Source organism: Poecilia mexicana, unplaced genomic scaffold (genome assembly GCF_051168715.1).
Source record: "Poecilia mexicana isolate PSO_F unplaced genomic scaffold, ASM5116871v1 scaffold_2, whole genome shotgun sequence".
Lineage (NCBI taxonomy): Eukaryota > Metazoa > Chordata > Actinopteri > Cyprinodontiformes > Poeciliidae > Poecilia > Poecilia mexicana.
This window is the reverse complement of record NW_028263371.1, coordinates 45,651,469-45,673,182: the sequence shown is the minus strand read 5'-3', so window position 1 is coordinate 45,673,182 and position 21,714 is coordinate 45,651,469. Positions and strand designations below refer to the sequence as shown.

Genomic DNA, 21,714 nt, shown 5'->3' with positions numbered 1-21,714 from the left:
ATTAGCTGTAAGCCCTAAACTGTAATGTGGATTTATTCACTTTTCTACTAACTGCAAAATATGATATGCGTTTATCAAAGCTACAAAAAAATAAAATATTACAGCTGATAACTTCACCGTATGTAATTTCAGCAGCAGAGTTTCTATGTATTTCAATGAAATCAAAGGCAGTTGGAAAATAGTATGATGGGGTGATTAACAGGAAGGAAATGTTCAGAATAAAATTCAAAATAGCATCTTCTAAAAAATGTCAAATCAAAACAGTATTTGCAAAATCACTAAAATACAGATAAAATGATAAAATTGAGGAGAAAACAACATAATAAAATTATGCAAAACATGTCAGAGTTATATTTTGACTTGCTAAATCAAAATATAATCGAATAATATTTTGCAACTCATTAATCAAAGATGAGTAAAGATTTTACTGCACCACTATTACACAGAGGGAAATTATCCTCCATTCACCTGTTCCTGATGAAGTCATTGGCTGTAGCCACCAGGTAGTTCTCCACGTTGACGCCAGTCAGATTGTAGACGATCTGAGACGAGGGGATCTCTTTGAAGGGGGGCTGACGGTTGTCCTTTTCGCAAATCTGTCATATACAGAAGACACAAATGGTTCACAATTGCCCTTTTTTTTTTTTTTTTTACAATGATGGAGAACGTGGCCATCAGAGGAGACAAGTGAGAACACAAAAACTCACTCACTCGCACACATACTGTTCTCCCTGACCCAGACTCACCTGTTCCTGTTTGGTGCATTTACACACATTAAATGGTTTGGAGACATTCCCACTGGAGCGCCAGCTGTTTGTGCTCTTTGTGCAGATCCTTTAAGAGGAAAAATCACAAAAAGAAAGAAAAAAAAAACAAACATTTGCAGTGAGACAAAGCAGCTCGACATGTGTTTGTGATCATACCAACATTCTGAATCTTGAAAAACGAAAGAAAATAAATCCGATCAGAAAGAGTTGATCCTGTATGTTTGCCATACTAACAATGTGCATGGTTAAACTGAGAGAAGAGTGAAAGCCACAGTGACTCATGAAGTAGCTATGAGTTTGGGTGGTTTCAGTGGAACTAGAAGTTAAATATATTCTCTGATCACAGTTTTCCAAGCTGTTTAATGTGTTGTGATACTGCGTGAAATGTGTTTGTGTGGGTTATTGCTCGACTCCCACACAGTTTACTTTCCACCAAGTGGTTTAAGGGACACTATGTGCAAATAAAACAACAGACTGCTGAAATACATGCACAGTAACTGCCAATAATGATAGTTAAAGTACTTTTTTTAGATTTACCTCTGCAAACACAATGTTTAGCAATAATCAATGTCATTTTTCCATAGCAGAAAGTTGTGAGCAAACATGCAAACTGTTTTATGCTTTTGCTCTCCTTTTTTATGTTTCCTTTTAATGATTTTTTGTGGGGGGGTTGGAAAGGCGGGGGGGTTTAAAATTCCCCATGGTTCTGCTTCATGAGTGCCAACATTGATTTGAGGGCCTGCAAGGGGAAAATCTCCCCTATAAACACGAGATGTTTATGGAATACAGATGATGCTGTCACATCGCAGAGACCTGCTGCAGGCTCTCAGCCTCGTTCCTCGAGCTGAGCAGCAAGGAAATGAAGAGGAGAGACATGAGAGAGAGACCAGAGAGAATGAAAAATAAAAGACTGGAGAGAGGCTGTCCAGTAAAATAAAATAAAGAGAGAACCAGGAGGCACGGGAAGAATAGCAATCGCTGGAAAGGGAAGAGGCAGTTAGCAAAATGAGTGTGTTTTTTAGCAAATGGGAACAGCTGGAAGCGTAATTACGTACTGGTTATCAGAGTCGTCGAGGCAGGCGTTATCGATCCCAGGGAATGACATCATGGTGTCCACCAGATGGCTGGATTGAGGATTCTGGTTGCTGTAGAGTCAGAAAACACTCAGCTTAGACTTAAAGGTACCATGAAATTTTCAAGCAAAATGATGCAACCTAAAACAAAAAAAAAGGTCAGTCTGAGGGGCTTTACTGAGATTTTTTTTTTTTTTTTTTTTTTTAAGCAAGGTTGCATAAAACTAATATATTAATCCTGGAACTGACATGTCGACACAATTAGTGATATTTATTGAAAAACACAAGCACGTGAAAGGCAGAGATGAAAGCAAAGCATGAAACAACCGACCTGCCACTTTAGATTTAGCTGGTTTTGTTTGAGTCACCCCCTTCTCTTTATTTAAACTCAGGAATACACACTCATAGATAAACAATGAGATAATTACTATTGTTGATACAAAAAAAAAACCCAAAACCCCCCCCAGAAAACTAGATGCCTGAAAATAATGATAAAATCTACAAACAGGGAAGCCTCACGTGCATCTAATCTGCCTTTGTGCCCCCACCCATAGCATTCATGCTAAATATAATGAAGTGTCACGTTTGTTGGCCTAATTTGTGTGTCAAGTTAAAGAGGTTTAGGAGGAGTGTCCGCTCCATCTTTGATATGGATTCACACTTCAGCGTTTTCTCCCCTGCTTCATGTCCCCTTGATCAAACAACAGAACATGTTGAGGATGAAGCCATCTCACGATCTACTGACACTCTTCATCTCTCTCCCTTTGATCAAGCATCGCGGCTCTCTGCATCTCGATGACCTTGAATCTTTGCATTCTTTGCCAGCACCTTGTACTTAAAGTCCATCTGCCCTTCAACAAACTACCACTTTAAATTGATTGTACAAGAGCTACATGCAAATTGTGTGGAAAGAAGTGATTAAATCACGCATTTGTGGAATATCCTGCCATTTCTATTTCAAATGCTCCGAGACCGTTTCCCGTGAAATCAGAGCGGCGTTGCTTCTTTGGGGTTATTTCCTATACGCAACAACAAAAAAAGTCCTGACTGAAACTGTGCTGATAAGGACTTTAAATTCCCCTGACCAAAAAAAAAAAAAAAAAAAGACATGTGATCAAATCACATGCTTTTAGTTTCCAGCTGAGAGGAGTGATTGCACAAGCGCTGCCATTTGTCTGGAGTCCTGATTAGCCTGATTTACTTCTTTGATTTCCATTTCTGGTGTGGTCTGTAATTTCTCTGCCAAAGGGATCTGACCTGAAGAACGAGTAGCTCGGCCCGACGTTGTAGAGAGCAGGGCTCAGCTCCAGCTCAGGATAGTGCTGCACATCGCTCTTGATGGAGCCCAGGCCCATAGCGACTGTCACAAAGAGAACAGGAAGCAGGAGCTGGGCGAGCAGGCTCTTCCAGTCTCTCCGGCTGTGATGGAACCTCTTGATCAGCATGGCTGTCAGCTGCTGCCAGGCCAGGGCCAGGCCAGATAGAGTGGATGAACTGGTAAGGTCTGGAAAACATCAACAAGGTGTTTTTTTTTTTTTAATGTACAATGATAATAGAGGATACAACTGTTCCAGAATATATTATCCCTTTGAGGAAATGCTGTTGTCTGTACAGTTATTGGCATTCCAGGTCAAAGACCAACAAAGATTTGTGAATAATTATTAAAGTTATGCAATATAAATATGTGAACCCAGGAGGGGAATCTGCCTTTACCCCTTTTTACTTTGGTACTCCCAAAGAACTGCAACTAATTGCCTTCACAAGTCACCTCATCAATGAATCCCCCTGTGTGCAACTTAATCTCAGTATAAATGTAACTTTTCATGTAGGACAACTATCAGATGTGTTCTCAAAAGAATGTTAAAAAAAGTAATTGTTAGGAAAGCAATAAATAGTAGAAACAGAAACGATAAGGAGCGAGGTCTTCTGGTCGGTTGAGACTAAAGATTGTGATTTACCAAGTATGGTGGAAGACTACAAAATGCACATCACCCTTAAAACCGACAATCCCTGAGGAGCGCCGGTTAGAGGGGAATGCTTTAGATGAAGCCATATTAACATGTAACAATGGCCCAGGCAAATTCCAGATATCAAATCTAAAGAAAATGTTCTCCATTGTTCTCTGAATGAGCTTGACCCATTGTGCAAAGAAGAAAGCACAAAGCAAGCTGGTAGCAGGCTCCCTTAAAGCTGTAACTGAACTGCAGCAAAATGTGTTTCTACAACGTTTTCACTCAACAGGTTGATCATAAATACACTTATTGGGTAGACAGTTTTTAAATGCTGGAAACTGCTCTAAAATACTGTGAAATCTGTGGTTGTAGCATGGCAAAAATGTAAGCAGCTTATGGGAAGAGAAATACTTCTGAAAAGCGCTGTAGGGGATTAGTGGAAAACCAAAACACAACAGATGAAGAACAGGAAGAGAAAAGAAGCAACAGTTGAAGCGAGCAACGAAAACAGCATTTCAACTCACTGATCTTGTCACCAGCGATGCAGCTGCTTTCGCAGGAGTCTGATGGGAAGCTGTCGATAGATGCAGTGTCAGAAATCGTCTCAGAGATAGACAGAGGTCCGTCCTGGCCGTCTGGGCTTCCGCTGGTCAACTGGAGAAACATCTGCATGCGTCCAAGTAAAAAGGCTGCATTCAGTCATGGTTCAGCCGGCGTTTTCATTTTTCATATGTGGTTGTGTAAAAAGCTCACCTCCTCCAGCGTGGTGTCAGACACGCCGTAGCCCCCAAGCTGAAGATCGTCCAAGTTGGCATCCAGCGCAGTCAGGAGGGAGCGATACGATGAGGCGTTGGATGAAGTGAAGGGAGGCAGAGAGTAGACCACATCACCCCTCTGGGCTTCTTTAAGCCGTGCTTCAGGAAGATGAGCTTGGATGAAGGCCTTGAGGTCAGCACTGTCAATTCGCTCAGCTTCTGGGCTTTGGATCTGTGAGACAAACAGCAGAAATTTTTCCTATCTGTATACTGAGACAATGATTTGGAGTTTTAACATTTGGAGAAGAGTTTATACATTTATTCTTCAAAAAACAAAGGTCTGCAAAACAAACAACTTAGCACTAAGAGAGAGAAAAAAAAAACTTCTAAAAAAACAGAAATAAGCTAAATTCTAAGTACTGGTTGTACAAAATACAATATAAATGTCAGACTAAGAATGTGGGAGGATTTAAGAGAGAGTCACCAGGTTCTTGCCTTTGGTCTATCTGGTGTTTGAAGTAGGTAAGGTTTGCCATATTGTTCAGTTTACAGCTGTTCAAGTCGTAATTTAAAAAACATTACCTTTAAGTTCAGAGTTCTTCATAAAAAGCTAATGCTACGTTTAAACTCGTTCGCGCACAAGTTAAAAATGTAACTCATGTGAGTGCCGTCAGTCACAAAAAACAGCTAAAGGTGTATGCATGTGTGCACACAGTATGTTGCAAAACTCAAAGCTAATTTTAAGGAGTTTATAGCTTCAGTCAGCTTTGAAATGTCGGTGGTGCCTATCTCTCAATGAGAATGTCAAAACCTAGAATTAATTTCCACATGGGCGGTCAAGTTTCTCCATAATAGCGGATTGTGAAATGTTTCAATTTATGCCGGCCAAGAGCTATCCTTGACTGCTATGATAAACGAGAGATATTCAGGTTCTCCCAGCGCTGTGGGGATAAAGGTTGTGCCCTACCATCTCTCAACTCTGTGTTATGCAAATATTATGACATTGACAACAAGCAGCTCTGGCGTAACATGAAATATTTGACTTACTAGATGGAATAAATTCTGAGCACAAATTCGTGTTGAAGGAAATAAAAAAAAACAGCAGTAAGAGTTTTCACTGGTTTAATATCAGTTTTCATTGCTTTGCTCCGACATGCCTGCATGCCTGTGAGGATGATTACCTTTTTGGTGAGGGTGAGCTTGTAGCCCTGACCCAGCTTGTCTTTCAAGTAGAAGGGTGAGCCGCAGCATTTCAATCCACCTCTCTCCAAGAAGGCGATCCGGTCGCTCAACACTTCAGCCTCGTCCAAGTGGTGGGTGGACATAATAATGGTCCGGTCTGAAAGGACGTACGTATATGAGAAAAAGCTGCGTCGTTGACTCGGGGATTATTGAACCAATAAATACAGATCAAACACAGTTATTACAAAGGAAACGGAACAAGAAATATCATCGCACAAACTGTCATAAAAAAGCAGTTTTATGAGTGTTTGTTTCTGAAATTGACTAGGAACTCTCACTGCAATAACTTCTGAAACAGACCTTAAAGCTAATTTTTTATCTTTCGATTCCAGTCGAGGCTTTATGAGCATGAATATATTGTTAAGTCAGAGATTTTAGCAATGTAGTTGAATGTTTTTTTTTATTTTTTATGTTGGTATAATTTTATAACTTCTATGCACTTCAAAAACTAATTTAGAACGCAAGTTTGAATTTATTGTTGGATTTCTACAAATGGTCAAATTGGTAAATATACTCCATAAATATTGGGTGTGCAGTTCTGACTTGAGATTGTGGAACTCTTTCTGGCACAAATATAATATAATAAAAAAGAATTGTACAAGTTCACTTCAATGTTTAATTTAAATTTTATGCAACAGACCAGGTTTTTAAGAGTCCTCTACAAACATTCAATAGATTTGAGGTCAGAGCTTTAAAAGGGCTACTAAGAAAGTTTGATGTATCTTCCAAAAGCCCCCAAATTAATCTGCCGATGATGCTGATGATCTGTGTATAAACTTATGACCAGAACTATATTTAGCACATTAGTATTCCCTTGTTTCTGCAGCAGTTACCTTAGCACTGAAAGAATGCAGAACATTTACAGATGAATTAAGTGGCATCTCATTTTTTTAATACAACCGATGGAACCCCTAGTTGCCGCTTTCAATCTGACTTCATAAACAAAAGCAGCTGTCCCGTGAACAATAAAACAAGATTTTTTTATTTTATAAACCTTTGGACTAACTCACATCTGGAGGAAATTGAGGCTTCAACAGCAGACATGGGAAACAACGTCATGCAATTATATAAAAAAAGCTAAGAGTCAAACACAGAACAAAACAAAAACAAATAATAAGAAACATAAAAAAAAAAATGAAACAATGAATTGTCATCCTGCCAAACGATGATGTCAGGGAATTACACCCCTTAAAAAGCAATCATCTGATAAATAATCTGAACAGCAAAACGAATAAGCAGGCAATGTAACTCATTGAGAAGTAGTCTGCATGACTGCTGCAAAAGGCAGCGGTAACGATCAAGTCTCTCTGGAAACAAAAGCCAAAGACTAAATTGTTTTATTAAATCCCAGGCAGTGACATTTCCGCCATAGTTGTCCATGTTGTTGACATATTTTCAGGGGAGTGACTCTTCTGAGACCATGGTGGTTGAAATGTCGCGATGTGGAGCACATCGGCCGCCTCTGGCTCAGTGTAAGTTGCTGTTAGTTGACCTGTGATATTTTTTTTGTCAAATCAAAGCAACTTCTGGGTCACCTTTGCCTGAGAGCCTAAGCTGCACTATAAATGACCAGCAAAGTATGGATCACAACAAAATCGGGCTTCAGCTATTTTCTGGAAGTTTGGCTGTTTGATCAGAATGTTATGAAATCAATTTAGAACTTAGATGACATAGCAGAAAAAAAAAAGAAAAAAGATTTAAACAAGCTATTTTAAGACAGCTTCATCAGCAGCGTTCTTTCACAGCTTTGCCAGGAATGCTGAGTGACTGTGGATAAATTCATTGTGACAGGCCTTACCGCTTCCCTGCATCATGGAGTTTGTAGTTTTAACACAGCATAATAACTACCTCATACTGAAAATGCAGTACAACGATAACCAAATATCAGTAGCTAGAGTTACAAATCACAGAATAAATGGATGACACCAGAGCAGAGTTCTTATATTTAAAAATAAAAAAAAAATAAAAAATGAAGCAGCACTGGAAATATAAAATTACAAATTCAAATCATAGCCAAATCTATTTTAAGACCCAATTCTTAAGCCTTGTGAAGGCCGAAGATTATTAGATTTAGGAATCGGATTGAAATTCTTGTAACAAGCTGTGGGTGTTTCATGCAAAAGAACTTAACTGGAGCTGTAACATTGGTACATGGTAATAATAGCCACAGTATTGACTGATATAAAGTGCATTTTGTCTACTGTCGGTATTTAAGTGAGACTCACTCTTCTTATGCTGGATAACAATGTCCCAGATGCTGCGCCTGGAGCAGGGATCCACTCCCGTTGTGGGCTCATCCAGAACCACCAAGCGGGAGCCCCCAATGAAGGCGATGGAGATGGAGAGCTTACGCTTCATGCCACCTGACAAGGTGTCAACCCGCTTGTGTCTGTGAGCGTACAAGTCCGTCTCCTCCAGGATCCTAGAAGACGAGTCAATGGAAAACGTTTAATCTCGAGCTCGTGTGGACATTTTCTTCCCCCCGCGTTCGGGCCGAGTGTCGGCTCGTTAAGTTCCATTAATTAGCCATCAGAGGTTTGCCTTGCAAGAGACGTGGAGCGTTTTTGCCTTAAGGTACAAGCTTAATACCGCTCCTCTTGTAAAATCGAAACCCTCCAGAAAGAGTCTCATGATGCAATATAGCTTGAGATGAAGCAGAATAAAAAATGAATTCTGCCCTAAACTGATTTAAGAAGTTGCAAAAAGGACTAAAATAGATAGAAATATTACACGTTCTTGTAAAAATACATTCCTGCAACTTCTTCCCAGTGCTCGGCCCTGTGTCTGTGGGAGAAAAAGGCACTTTGCAAATAATGAAAATCTGAAGTAAGAACTTATTTCAATGATTCGAGTTAGAACTACCGCTTTCCAGAAGCCTTGACATTCTTATAAATCACAGTAGTTATTGCTCTAAAATCTGTTCAAGTAAAGAAAATCACTACATTAATTTAATACTCTCATATTTTATCCCACCAGTTTATTGAGCTAATATTTCTCCTAAGATTCTCATAATGCCCACACTTTCTGATTTCAAACTTGAAGAGGAAGAAAGACTCTACGCAAAAGACACTCTTCAACATCCTCCGGGGGGGAAAAAAATGAAAGACCAAATTTAACTGGTACATAATCTTTGAGTCTTTTGGATGCATTATATATAGCAGTCTCCCTCTCTGACAGATTTGCCACTCACGTGCGGATTTGCTCTCGCAGTTCTCTTTGTGACCACTGTGGGGCCTTGATCTGGCCGTACAGCAGCAGGTGCTCCTTGACAGTCATGTGGTCGAAGAGGACGTCATATTGCATGCAGACTCCAAGCTCTCGGCGGACTTTTTCTATGTTTGTCTGCATGTCCCTGCCATACACCTCGATGGAGCCAGACGTTGGGGGGTACAGACCAGTCAGGAGGGACCTGCAAGCAACACGGGTTAGGACAGAGCTTGAAAATAAAGTCAAAAAGATACAAAAGGCGAAGAAAACCGCTTTTATTCCACTTTTTGATCCACATGTTTCTCTTGAACAATTCCTTATTACTAGTTTTTATGGATTAAAAAAAAAATTATCATTGTATTTCCTCAATGTTATTTAATCTGGTAATGCCACAGAACTCATTACATGTCCCCCTGGATGAGCGCATCAGCAAAATGAGTCGCATATTAAAATGTAAATGTAAGTGCTCAAGTTGATGAAGATCCGCCGGGCTAATTTCCACTGCTGTGCATTTGCTGTGCCAGATTTGGACAGAACAATCTGTCTGTCAGCACTGAGCCACTGAAATGATTAAAGGGATGCACACATCTAGTCTTAAAAGCAGCTGCATCGGTTATCACGAGTTGGGACTCACAGATAAAGCCGATAAAACAACAAAAAACAATAAGAACGGGTCCACACGTACATGGTGGTTGTCTTGCCAGCTCCATTGTGACCGAGCAGTGAGGTGACATGACCCTCATGGAAGTTGACATTGAGGTTTTGAATAGCTGTTTTGTCGTCATACGTCTTGGTGAGGCCATGGAGTGCAACTCCCACTGGGAGCTCAGAGAAATCCTCGACGGCTTCGTAGGAGAGGCTGCTTTTGCCTGAGAGAAACATAAACATTGAGGCACATTGCAAGTCAAACAGAATTGGAGCAGGAGCTAAATTAAAAATGACAACAAATTATAAATAAATGAGAGATGTAAGAGGAAGAAAGAGCATCCTTGTCATGTGTACCTTTGCCTTTGCCGTCTGCAAAGACAGGCTGGTTTTTCTGCATGATGTTGGAAAAGAGGAGTCCTTTGCCTGCACTTTTGTTTGTCTGAAAACTGCTGCACATGTCAGTCCAGAAGGAGAGCTTGAACGGGAAATACCATGGAGCTGGGATTCCATATTTTCCTGACGGGTTACAAAGAGAGAAGTAGATGTGTTTGAAGAAATGAAAACACCCAAGGTCTTAAAAAAGACGTGTCTGCAGCCGCACACGAGAAAGAAGCTAGATTTATCATTTAACTCAAATGCTGCATTTATGATTCTGAGTTAGAAGTTAGGAAGTCTTAACAAAACAACCCGGACTCAGTTTGTTGTGTCAGAGAGGAGACTAAAAAGAGCCTCATTATTTATCAACAGAATGATGAAACCACATCGTCCAGGAGATCAAACAGGAAATGGTGATATCATAAAATTATACTGCATAGTAATATAGACGCAGAAAAGAGAATGAAAATATTATATTTTGTAAGGAGTTATATATATATATATATATATATATATATATATATATATGTATATATACAGTAATTTTGTTAAATTCAATTGTTTATAGAAGTCCTATTAGACATTATGGAGTTCTTGTTGCCTTAGCAAAGTAAAACTAAAAACCACGAGTCCTTTTAACCGATTTTGGAGGCTGGACACCTGCTCCAGGAAATCAAACCCGTGACATTGTTGCATTGAATAAAACTAGGATTGATTCAGTCTATATTTGTTCCAGCATTGGGTTAGGAAAATTATCAAAATGTTGTATTGGATTGTATTCCAGGAGCTTTTATAGTAGAGTAGATGTGGAAATATTATCAAGAACTGCATCAGAAAGTAGCAGCACAAACTAACAGCAACCAATAATTAGAGGCTTCACCTGGGAAAACTGTCCTGATGTAGGCCCCGATGAGGAAGTACAGAAGGGAGTCAAAGAGCAAGAACCAGCACAGCCAACCAAACGTTGATGTGTCTCCAGCTATGGGCGAGGTGTAAGAGTTGCTCCACTGAATTCCTAGAGGAGGATAGAAAAGTGAATGCTTGATTCAGCTGGCTGAAATATCAGAAACATTCTGATGGTATTCAGGTATTCACACGCTCATACCTTCTCCCTGGGCCTCATAGCGGGAAATGTATTGACTGGCATAGCTGAAGCAGGTCGGTGAAAACAAACTCTGTCAGAAAAGAGAAGAAATTTTTGACAGGAGATCAGAAGCAAAGAAATACATCCTTTTTTTAATTTTTGTTTTTTAACAAATCTATGTAATGTGAAAATGTGGCTCTTTCAAAAATACAGTACAAAGATGTTTTCCAAGGTAAATTGGTTTTAGATATTTGTAGTCAGGAAGTCTGACCTCTGATTAATACTCATCAGACAGCAGGGAGTAAATAAAAAAAAAAAAAAAAAAAAAAAAAAAAAAAACTAAGGTTGTGCCATGAAAATGAGTGCACAGATTTTTAGAAAATTAAAATTAGAAAAGTCCTTCACCACACGCTACCTTTCAATATGCTGGAAAACAAAAAGATGAGATGTCGATTTTAATTTTTTTTAGTCGTTATATTTATACAGCAAAACATTTTGGAGTAAATAAACTAAATTATAGCTGTCTTTATCCCCAAAGAGCAATTTTTAAAAATAAAATAAAATTATTTGGTCTTAATTATTACACAATAACCATGCTAGTTTTACGTACATTATATAAAAAAAAACATAAAACCACTTCAGAGTATGCTCACCAGAGCGCTCTTCTGGGAAAGCGTCAGATTAGTCTCGACGGACATGACTATGATGAACGGGAAGAAGCTGAGGATGTAGATGAGGCTTCCGCTCAGACCAGCGATGTAGGTCTTGTCGAAGAAGGAGCTGATCAGGTAGCAGAAGGAAATGATGTTCAACCCGACGTCGCAGAGGTAGAGGAAGACGAGGAAGCCGTTGCTTTTGGGTAGGATGTTTCCAAACTTCAGCACCAGCGTGAGGACGATGATGGTCAGGATCAGGAAGCCGGCGCACTCCAGGAACCAGGCAAAGAAATGACTGAGCTGATTCACACCCATCATTTTCATGTACTGCAATTGGAAGGGAGATGTTGTGGTGAAGTACGTCGGTATGGAGAATGTGGCAAAAAAGATGTCTAAACTAAAAGGAGACTGGATAAATAAATGCCACACTTTATATTTTTCTTTATTTGTAAAACATTTTGAAAGCCTTCTATTTTGCAGTTGTGTGCTCTGTTCCCATATCAGATTAGAATAATAAAATGAACTGCATATCGCGGTTCCAACATGATAAAATGTTTTTAAAAAAAAAGTTATATAGGTATAAAATCTTGTGCAATCACTGCAGTAAATAGCAATCGGTCTTATTGCCTATTTACAATAAATCAAATAAATCATAAATTATTAAAAGCAGGCAGGCTACAACACAATGCCGTCGGTTTTCAGGTAGAGAAAAACACGTTACCTCATGCAGCCTCAGCTCTCTCTCGTGTACAAGTTTTTTCACGAAGTCAGCCACGAACAACACCCATGGTATCATCAGCAAGAGAGGGAAGACAAAAGAGATGGCCTCCAGATACCTGAGAAATACAGAGATGCCAGCTGTCAGTCAGACTCTCTGCAAACCAAACATCCGGGCAGATGGAGGGGCCTATCCGTCCGTCAGTCAGTCACCGGCTTGACAGAGTGAGGAGAACATGGGTATGCTGACAACCGCATTGTCATTCTTGTCCTGCTATTGTTTACAAAAATAGATTAATCCGTATTGTATTTTTCTATTGTTTGACCACTCGAACTAACAGCCTGAAAATTTTGATTTTGGTGCATGCAGTGTGACATTTACTTATTTATTTTTTTTTTTTACAGATATTTTCTCAGAATGTTTAGGTGACAAATCAAAAAAAAAAAAAAAAAAAGAAAAAGGCAGCGCATAGTCTCTCATAGCTGGTCAAAAGGCGGCCAGCTGGGGAGAGAAGCTCCACTGGCTCTTCTGAGATGAGATATGAGCGCTGCTAAAAGCTGCACTCCAGGGCAAGTGCACACATAGACATTAAATTCAGCAATAATTTATTGAAAACCATGTTGCGTGGCAATGGACAAGTTAATGTCAAAACCATGTTGGGTATGTTTTACACAGAGAGAAAAATGCTGTTCTTTAAGGAGTTTTTTTTTTTTTTTTTTTTCTTAGTTGCATGGGAAATTCAGTATATGGAAGGTTTTCAAAAATGAATGCACAATTACAGCGAATGTCAATGTACATGGTTCAGAGCTAATTACACCGTGACAGGTTCCTGTGAATGACTACTTACTGTCATTCTCAAGTGGCAAATGAATAATGGAATAGCATACATTATTCCAGATCAATGCTTGTTCCCCCTCAGTGAGAGCGTGTATCCTTTCATGCCGCCTTGCACGCATTTATGCGTCGACTCCGTGCACATCCATTCGTACGCGTCCGCTAACGCAGAAAACTCACTCGTCTCGCAGAAAGCAGGGATAGGGGAAGGGCTGCAGCTGCACGGCCGGCTCGGTGACTTTCTGCCCGGTCTGGGTTTCGATGATGGCCCGGTCGATGTTCTCCTGCAGGTAGACGAACCCTCGGTTGTAGCGCATCGTGTGGCTGGCAGAGATGTGGTTGTCCTTCACAAAGTACGGGTTCCGTGCCCGGTCCGTACGCATGACGTTGTCCATGTGCATTCGGATGGTGTAGCTGACTTTGGGAGGCAGTTCAGTCGAGGAGGAGGAAGAGAAGGATCTGGCCTCACGTTTCCTTGACGAGTCTTCGGTCTTAAAGATGACACCTAAAGAGCGTACAGCACATGCAGTATGTATTCACAAATCAACGGCTTGTTGCCTTTCATAAGCTACAGCTTATTTTTGCTAAGCCTCCTAATCTCAGCTCATTATTAACAGCCTTTAGAGAAAACAGCGAACCGACACAGATGCACATAGAGAAAGCTGTGAATTATCACATACTGTGACAAAATGGCATCTTGTGCAGTTGAAAGCCAAGCTGTAGCTCTCTGTTGTGTAGGATCTAATAAGCCATCTTGTGAAATTTTCCTATTTTCTCAGTTTAGCATAATAAACTGCATAAACTGTTTGCTTTTTCTTATGTCACTATGGCGTTCTCCTTTTCATGTCAGCATTTTGATTTGTCTGCTGAAATGTGCTACACAAATAAACTTGCCTTTGATTCTTTTATTTTTCCAATGATCTTGATTAAATGAGATAGCTCACACTTAACCCAGTTGTCTGAAAACACAACGTTCACATCGGTCCAAACAGAACCAGACTTGCATGGCAGATGGATGACCTGATATTTACTCACTTGCATAGAGCTCACGGTTTTTGGCGAGCTCCTGGGCCACGTTGTTGAGCTCCTCAGCGGAGTCATAACCACGGTAACGGTCAAACTTGATGCAGGAGGAGAGCTTCACCATGAGATTTGACAAACTGCTGATCTGATCAAGTATTTTCTTGTTCTTATGCAGCATCTCTGTGATGTTAGCTGTGAAAGAAAATACCTTTTAACAAGAAATAGTCAAACGTAACTGCTGCCTTGTGATAAGAACAACACTCTTTGTTGTGGAAGTTGGTACTGTGAGAAGGACACTGAAAGGTGGCTATTTTTTTATGCGTGATGAGAAGATCTTCTCTGAATATTCTGGGCTAAATGCAACCATAAAATGTTGCATTTAGCCCATTTCAAAAGGTTTGCAGAAAATCTTTAACGTATCATCAAATCAAAAGCTACAGGTTCCACTCTTTCAATGCAATTTCATTTGTCAAGGGTTACATGTGTTCACATCTAAAAGATGAGATATTTCTTCAGTAATGCATTTTGTCTCAATCCCATTTCACAAATTCTTGGCTGTTCAGTTAGAGTTCAATCAACTGTTTTGGTCCATGTTACCAAAGTTAATTACATGACTAAGTAATTATGCATACCATAAATTTAGATGGATTAGATATCCAATGATGACTGAATCTAATAAATCTTCTCAAACCACTTTCATCCGATTTGAGATGGGAAATGTGAACCAATGTAAAGAGTTATGAATGTATAAATTTGAGGAAAGAGTGAATTTTCATATTTTCCTGCTGCCTAAAATTCTTATAACAATGTGAAACAATACTATGCTCTGCTCTGTTAAATTGTAATGTTGACATATACCGCATTCCTTTATTATGACCCCAATTAGTTCAAAAACCTGAATATCAAAGGTAGACCCAGAAAAACCTTCTCAGAAACCGTAAATCCCCCGTTTTGCACCTAAATCCTAACAGCAATCGTGTTTTCTGGCGTCATGGATGTTTTATACAAGTAATAAGTAAGAGAAAAATCTAAGTTTTGCGCTGGTATCTGCAGCTTACAAAAGTAAGACCCACAAATGCACACTCACAGAAGCTGCTGAGCGTCTCCTTTATGCTGTCGACATTTATGTCTGTCTGCATCTCAATGAAATTCTTCACAAAGGAGCTGTTGAGGGAATTCTGCCAGAAAGGTAGAGAGAGGGAGAGAGAAAGAGAGAGGTGGAAACTATGAACATCATCAAGATTCAGCTGCAGAAACTCATCGAAGACCACGGCAAGCTTTATCTTCAGATTTTCAAACGACAGAGAGGCGGCTGGCATAATCAGATAAAAAAAAAAAGCAGCCCTGAGATTTTATACCTGCAGCATTGGCAAAGTGGAGCTGAGCAATTCGGCTGACTTTATGATGTAATTTGAGGATTCGATCCAGTCCTCCGAGGATTTCTTCAGATTTGCAAACTCGTGCAAGGTGGCATTGGCCTGAGCAAAGTTAAGAGAAGGACATGAAAGAGTAAAACAATTGTGCATCAGCAGAAAGTCCAAACTTTGTGTGTTTATGCTAACTGTGAGTGAGTGTTGCATTCAACTGAAAACAAAATCAGACCTGCCAAATTTTTTACCTCATACCAATAAGAGCATGTGCAAAGAAAAGACGGCACTATGACCAAAAGAATAGAAATACCAAAACGTTTGGAAGTCACCCCATGTTGATAGCTTAACCAACTGAGATTGTTCTGTCTTTACAGTCTAATGATAATGTATTATTTGTCCGTATAAATAAGTAGGCCCACAGTGTATTTGTAAAACCAAGAAGTTTGTATTTACCTTCTCCATTACAGCCCTGGTGGCAGGTGTGTCAGGTGTGAAGAGGATCTCGCCCATCAGCATTGGTTTGAGGAAGGCCCAGGCGATGGCTCCGCCTGTGGTACTGACCATGTCCAGATACATGTTCATGCAGAAGGGTGCTGCCCAAAAGGGACGAAGGAGAAGCGTTAGGTACAGAGCTGAATGGCAATTGGAAAACATGCAAATTAGATTTTAGATTTAGAATCTGACAATTTTCCCTCAAAATTTTTTAAGGGAAAACGGGAGCCTTAAAATGTGTTACCGTATATAGTTAAACTGGTGAAAATGAAATGTATCAAACTGAAAGATCTTCAAAAAGATATTTGATTGTAGATTTTTTTTCTCCTTTTTTTTGTTATTCCAAAGTTTGAGTATTCACAATTCAGAGGACTTGTCCAGTTTTACCTCATCGCATGCGGTCATACTAAATAAATTTGAAACTATGTTCTAATGAGGATTGGTTGTCAGATTACCTTTTGAAAATAACAACCTCTAAGTAGGTATTAAATATACTTTTCACTAAGCTCAAATTTGTATATTAAAATGTTTTTTTATTGGTCTAATGTAAAAATCTAATCTTAAGCGTCCTGTTTTGATTAGCTATAAGTGGAAATATCCTTGTAATTAACATAAACAGAGACATAAAAACATCATTGTGTATTTAACCTTTATCAATGAACTTGTCAGTAATATTTGAATAACATTAATACATGTTAAGAAAACCCTCAAGGTTAGATACTGTGGTATCTAAAACAAGAATTTCCACTAACACATTTTTTAAAAATAAAAACGAAAAAATGATTACATTAATAGTCTAAGTATTAAGCCCCAAATCTTGCAACTTACAGGAGTCTCGTGGGATCTTGAACCTCTCGATCATCTCCTCCCTGTTCTGGTTGTTGGTGAATGAGGGGCCAGATTCAGACAGTTCAGGCAATTTGGAGATTCCAAACAGAGCGATGATGCCGTTGCTGCACAGAGCCCGGGACAGGGTCACGAATGTGGCTTTGGTGGAGATGGTGCTTCTCTTTCCTCTTGTCATCTGGTTGGGAAAAAAAAATACAAATAAAAAATTAAATCACAGTTTATGGAAAATATTACTAAAACACAACCAGAAAGCTATTTTTTTTTTCAGCCAAAACTATGCTTGCTAGTAATACACATTAAGTACATTCGTGTTCCTGAAACGAATTGCATTTCTTTCTTTTGGCTACTTTGACCACCTATGTTTATTTTAAAGAAAGGTGTTTCCTGCAGGTTTAATGAAAACGCACTTCGGCAAATTCGGTGCTGGAGTCCAAGTTAAGATCTTTGATGGACAGCAGGTAGCTTTCCAACCGCCTGACTGCGGGAAGAATCTTGTTCATCAAATCCGCTGCAACCGTTGCCACTTGGGCCATGACTTCAACCAGACCCTGGAGTTCCTCGGACAACACCATCTACAAGAAAGAGAGCAACATTCAGGTTTTCTTTACCAGTTTTTGATGAATTCAGCGAGACACATTTTTGTCTCTAAATTGAAAGAAAATTCTCAAGATATGGCCCAAACGTTAATAGTGGAGGGGTAGATATTTTATCATTATTTAAGTATAAAGTTTTTGCTAAGAAAAATAATAAATGTAGCAATGTATCTAAAAAGAATATATGTCAAGGAGTAATTAATTAAGTTGAATTTTAATTGAAAATCCAACTTCAAGAACGCTGATTTAAATTCAAGAACTACACAAATTGCAGACAATCCTTCCATAACTTGATTACATCTTTGATCTGTGTTATTCTAACTTAAATAAAATGTGATGTTTAGCTAAATATATCTTGGCAACTTATAGTTTTTGTCTTAGCATAACAACACACACGGAAAAAAAAATGCTGAAAGGAAATCACAAATAAAATCATTGATAAAAGAGAAAATGAATAAATTCATGTGCAAATCTAAAATCTGTAAATGTCACTGGAGAGCTAGAATGGAAGGTCTGGGTGTGACATGGAAATTTTTGTATTTTATATTTACTCTCATGTCTTTCTTGACTTAAAAAAAGTAGATTAAAAAAAGAAAACAACGGGGGGAAAAAAAAAAGAAAAATACGTATTCATGTTTCTGAAACAAGTCCTCTGTGACATCCTACGGCTGCTACAGAGTTAGGCTTTAGGTGCACTGTTTTGATGACGTGGGAGGGAAGATGCACGTCGACTTTGAGCCTTACTCTGTAAACGACCTTCTCCGTGTTTATATGTTCAGCCGTCAGCAGTGAGAACTTGTACCAGTCTTCAGCAGACATGGCGCAGAAAGTAGCCAGAATGTCCGCCTCTGTCGTGTTCACTGGTTCAGTGGGGTGACAATAATGCAGGCTTGCCAGCCAAGTCAGGATCTGTTCCAAAATGTATCATGAGAGATATATAAATAAACCTTAATGCCAGAAACATGACTAAGATGGTATGCTGTGTATATAAAATGGGTGTAAACATAAGAAAAGTGATTAGCTAACAATTTCATCATTGTACAAACTAAGTTACTAAGTTACTAGTTTGATTTGATTTGATCAGACAAATCAATTTGACTAGCAATGACAGAATTGCATTATTATTGTATCATTATTGCATTATATAATTTATTTGTTCATTGTTTTGGACAACAACAAAAAAAATCAAATAAAAGCCACCACAGAGCAGCAATAAAATAATGCAACTCCAGCATGCAGGTCTTGGCTCACCTCTGTGTTGTTAGGTAGAGGGGTTTCCATCAGAGCAACAAGAGCTGCAGGATCTACATCCATGTGTTCCTGGACAGCCAGAATGAAAGCTTCCTTATCCCTCAGCATGTCGCCAGTTGTCACCATTCCTGCCAGAACAAACAATTTATAAGTCAGCTTTACGATGTTTAGTTAAATTACAAAAAAAAAAAAAGATTTTATGGAGAGTAACAAGGTGTTCTTGCATGAAGAGAAATTATTAGAAAAGTAAAGGAAAATACTTTTTTGTGAGAGAAAGAGTGGGCATCAGTCAAAAATAGGGAAATACCACAATCAGTAGCCTGTTTTTATGAGGAGACTGTGATTTAGTAAAATAGGAAACTTGCATTATGAATAGGCAACTATTTGATGTTATCTTCAATATGGGGCAAACGTTTTGAGGAATGTTTTCAATGCCTAGTTGTCTCTTTTACACAAAAAATAAATGTGGTTCAGAAGGCCACAGCATACCTTAAAAGTATAAGCGTACTTTATAAGGTAGACTTTACCTGTACCTTATAAAGTGGCTGGTAGTTGTACATTCTTTTCAAAAAGATGGGGAGATGCTTAAACCTTTACAGTGCAATGTGTACAATGTAATATTTGATTACGGTAAGCTCCAATTTAATGGAGTTTAGAAAAAAAAAAATAGATGAAGGTTAAGAAATTTTAGATAAAAAAAAAGTCAAAGAAAATTAAATCCTAATGATAAATTCAAAATTAAACCCAAAACCTATAGACAAAAGTGAAACTCATTAACGACAGCAGTGACAGTTTTAAGAATGGATGTAGAGACTGACAGACTCACCTGGAGCAGTAATATTGACCGAGCTCAGGCTGCTGATGTTCAAGCCCAGCGTTTCACTCAACAAAGCAGTCCTGTAACCATGTACATTTATACTATAAATTAAGTTTGTAAATAAAAAAATAATATTGCAAATTACGCTGTTTAATTAATTCCAGTGGGATAGCACACCATCATCCTTTGATTAAATAAGTTAAGTTAATTGACTCTTAAAAAAAAAACAACTACTAATAGAACCATAAACATTTTGCATATTAGGTTTGCATGCTTCTTTGGACAATTTGTAATTTAAAAAAATCTCAGACAGATGAAGGAAACGTTTGTACCAGTCTGACTGGAGGTTGTAGCTTCTGGGATCTCCGACTACAGCCTGAAAGATGATTTCTGACAGGGAGGTTTTGTTGCTCCGGACAGCTTCAACCAAGACCTGCAGGCTTGGCAGAACTGTGTGACAGAGATCCCCAGGTTTCATGGAAAGTGACTGCAAGAGCAGGGCCACCGAATCTGCGTTCTCCAAAACACACACCTACAGGACACAAAGTGGCTGTGAATATAATGAACTCATAAAATGATCAAATATATATTTATACACTTTTTAATGAGAAAATGTGCGATATATTAGACATTAGTAATAACACACAAAAAACAAACACTTAAAGTGCAAGTTTAAATAATCCTACAAAGGATTATTTGTAGTGCTAAGGAAGTGCAGAGAACAAAATAATGTCACTCAATTACAGCACAAAATCTTAAAATCTTGATAATTAGAGTGAAACTAAGGACTAGGTTCTGAGAGTAGACTTTATTGGTGATTTTTTTTTGTTTTAAAAATTTAAGCAGTTCACAGTGATAACACAGTGACTGGTGATAACTTTCAGAGTGGCTAATCGCACAGACGTTGAGCTGAATTTCAAAACGGTTGCATCTGTGAACACAATCAGCGGCAACCTTCACCTTGTCTGAGTCACAATCAAACGATAAAAATAAACGACAGGCAAGTTAATGCACAAACCTCAGATCTCAGTCGGTTTAGTTGATCTGTGTACCGCGGGTCAGCTGGGCTGATCTGAAGGAGCTCGCTGGCTGTCTGGATGGCTTCCTGCATGACTCTCAGGTTCTCTGTGACAGGTGGAAAAGACAGAGAGACGCAGGGGGTGAAAAAAGGGAGGCTGAGAGAGACGCCATTAGTGTCTGGAATCTTAAAGAGTTCGGCCTGCGAGGTGACAGAATAACATGACATCCCACTGGGCTTCATTACGACATGCGCCATTACGGTGGTACCGTCGCTGAGCAATGAGCAGCAAATGATGTGCTTAAAGTAAAGCTCTGTGCGGGACTGATGGGGCCAGAAGGGCCAGCAGTCCTAGATGCCGTCATGCATAAAAACGCATCTGACAAGCCCTAAGAAAAGCACCACCTTGGGCTGCAAGATGGGATGACAGAATATTTAATTAGTCCAAAATTAGACAAATGTAACGTTTAATCTCAGGCTGCTCAATACCTTGAGGTCTTTGCATCCACAACAGTTTGCAGTGTTGATTAGTGGGGTTTGAGAGCTGAGAACTGAACCCGCTTACAAAGGGGTTCTATGCACACAGAAAAACATTATCGCACAAGCACAGAAGCATATTAAAAAGAGGTCATGGATGCATACTTGTGCGAGTGCAAGGGGAGACATTTAGCGAGGGCGGACAGGATAAGTGATTGAATTCTACTTTGCTAATGAGATTTAAAAAGGTGCTGAGTGGCTTTCTGTTGGAGATGGGCCACATGGCCTTGGGCTCTTTGGGAGTTGAAGCTAAGTCGGTGTGAAGTCTTATTCCTCATATCTGCAGAGTGAATATCCGAAGTGCCGTAATCATATGTGCAGTTACAACAGCACTAACAAAATGTTTTATGGTCTTCCCTTGGTCTTGCAACCGTTATAAATTACAGTGTGACGGTGCTCCATGCTGCGTGACTGTTTAATGGCAGGCTGTATTTATACATTCAGGCTGTGACA

General features: G+C 39.1%; 1 protein-coding gene across 1 annotated transcript in view; it reads right to left on the bottom strand.

The window, feature by feature from the left end:
• abca12 (ATP binding cassette subfamily A member 12) overlaps nucleotides 1-21,714 on the bottom strand; it is a 67,201-nt gene that overhangs the window by 20,476 nt on the left and 25,011 nt on the right. Inside the window, exons 29-55 of the mRNA XM_088001745.1 lie at nucleotides 20,725-20,831; nucleotides 20,039-20,238; nucleotides 19,716-19,786; nucleotides 18,890-19,017; nucleotides 18,383-18,547; nucleotides 17,453-17,617; nucleotides 17,025-17,220; nucleotides 16,158-16,297; nucleotides 15,693-15,812; nucleotides 15,422-15,512; nucleotides 14,347-14,526; nucleotides 13,492-13,816; nucleotides 12,481-12,595; nucleotides 11,757-12,086; nucleotides 11,125-11,194; nucleotides 10,900-11,034; nucleotides 9,999-10,160; nucleotides 9,682-9,865; nucleotides 8,980-9,198; nucleotides 8,015-8,211; nucleotides 5,729-5,886; nucleotides 4,546-4,779; nucleotides 4,317-4,458; nucleotides 3,098-3,344; nucleotides 1,823-1,912; nucleotides 747-834; nucleotides 469-596 (exon numbers count right to left, since the gene is read on the bottom strand). Coding sequence (XP_087857871.1) covers nucleotides 469-596; nucleotides 747-834; nucleotides 1,823-1,912; nucleotides 3,098-3,344; nucleotides 4,317-4,458; nucleotides 4,546-4,779; nucleotides 5,729-5,886; nucleotides 8,015-8,211; nucleotides 8,980-9,198; nucleotides 9,682-9,865; nucleotides 9,999-10,160; nucleotides 10,900-11,034; nucleotides 11,125-11,194; nucleotides 11,757-12,086; nucleotides 12,481-12,595; nucleotides 13,492-13,816; nucleotides 14,347-14,526; nucleotides 15,422-15,512; nucleotides 15,693-15,812; nucleotides 16,158-16,297; nucleotides 17,025-17,220; nucleotides 17,453-17,617; nucleotides 18,383-18,547; nucleotides 18,890-19,017; nucleotides 19,716-19,786; nucleotides 20,039-20,238; nucleotides 20,725-20,831 — 4,387 coding nt within the window. The remainder of the gene's footprint in view (nucleotides 1-468; nucleotides 597-746; nucleotides 835-1,822; nucleotides 1,913-3,097; nucleotides 3,345-4,316; nucleotides 4,459-4,545; nucleotides 4,780-5,728; nucleotides 5,887-8,014; nucleotides 8,212-8,979; nucleotides 9,199-9,681; nucleotides 9,866-9,998; nucleotides 10,161-10,899; nucleotides 11,035-11,124; nucleotides 11,195-11,756; nucleotides 12,087-12,480; nucleotides 12,596-13,491; nucleotides 13,817-14,346; nucleotides 14,527-15,421; nucleotides 15,513-15,692; nucleotides 15,813-16,157; nucleotides 16,298-17,024; nucleotides 17,221-17,452; nucleotides 17,618-18,382; nucleotides 18,548-18,889; nucleotides 19,018-19,715; nucleotides 19,787-20,038; nucleotides 20,239-20,724; nucleotides 20,832-21,714) is intronic.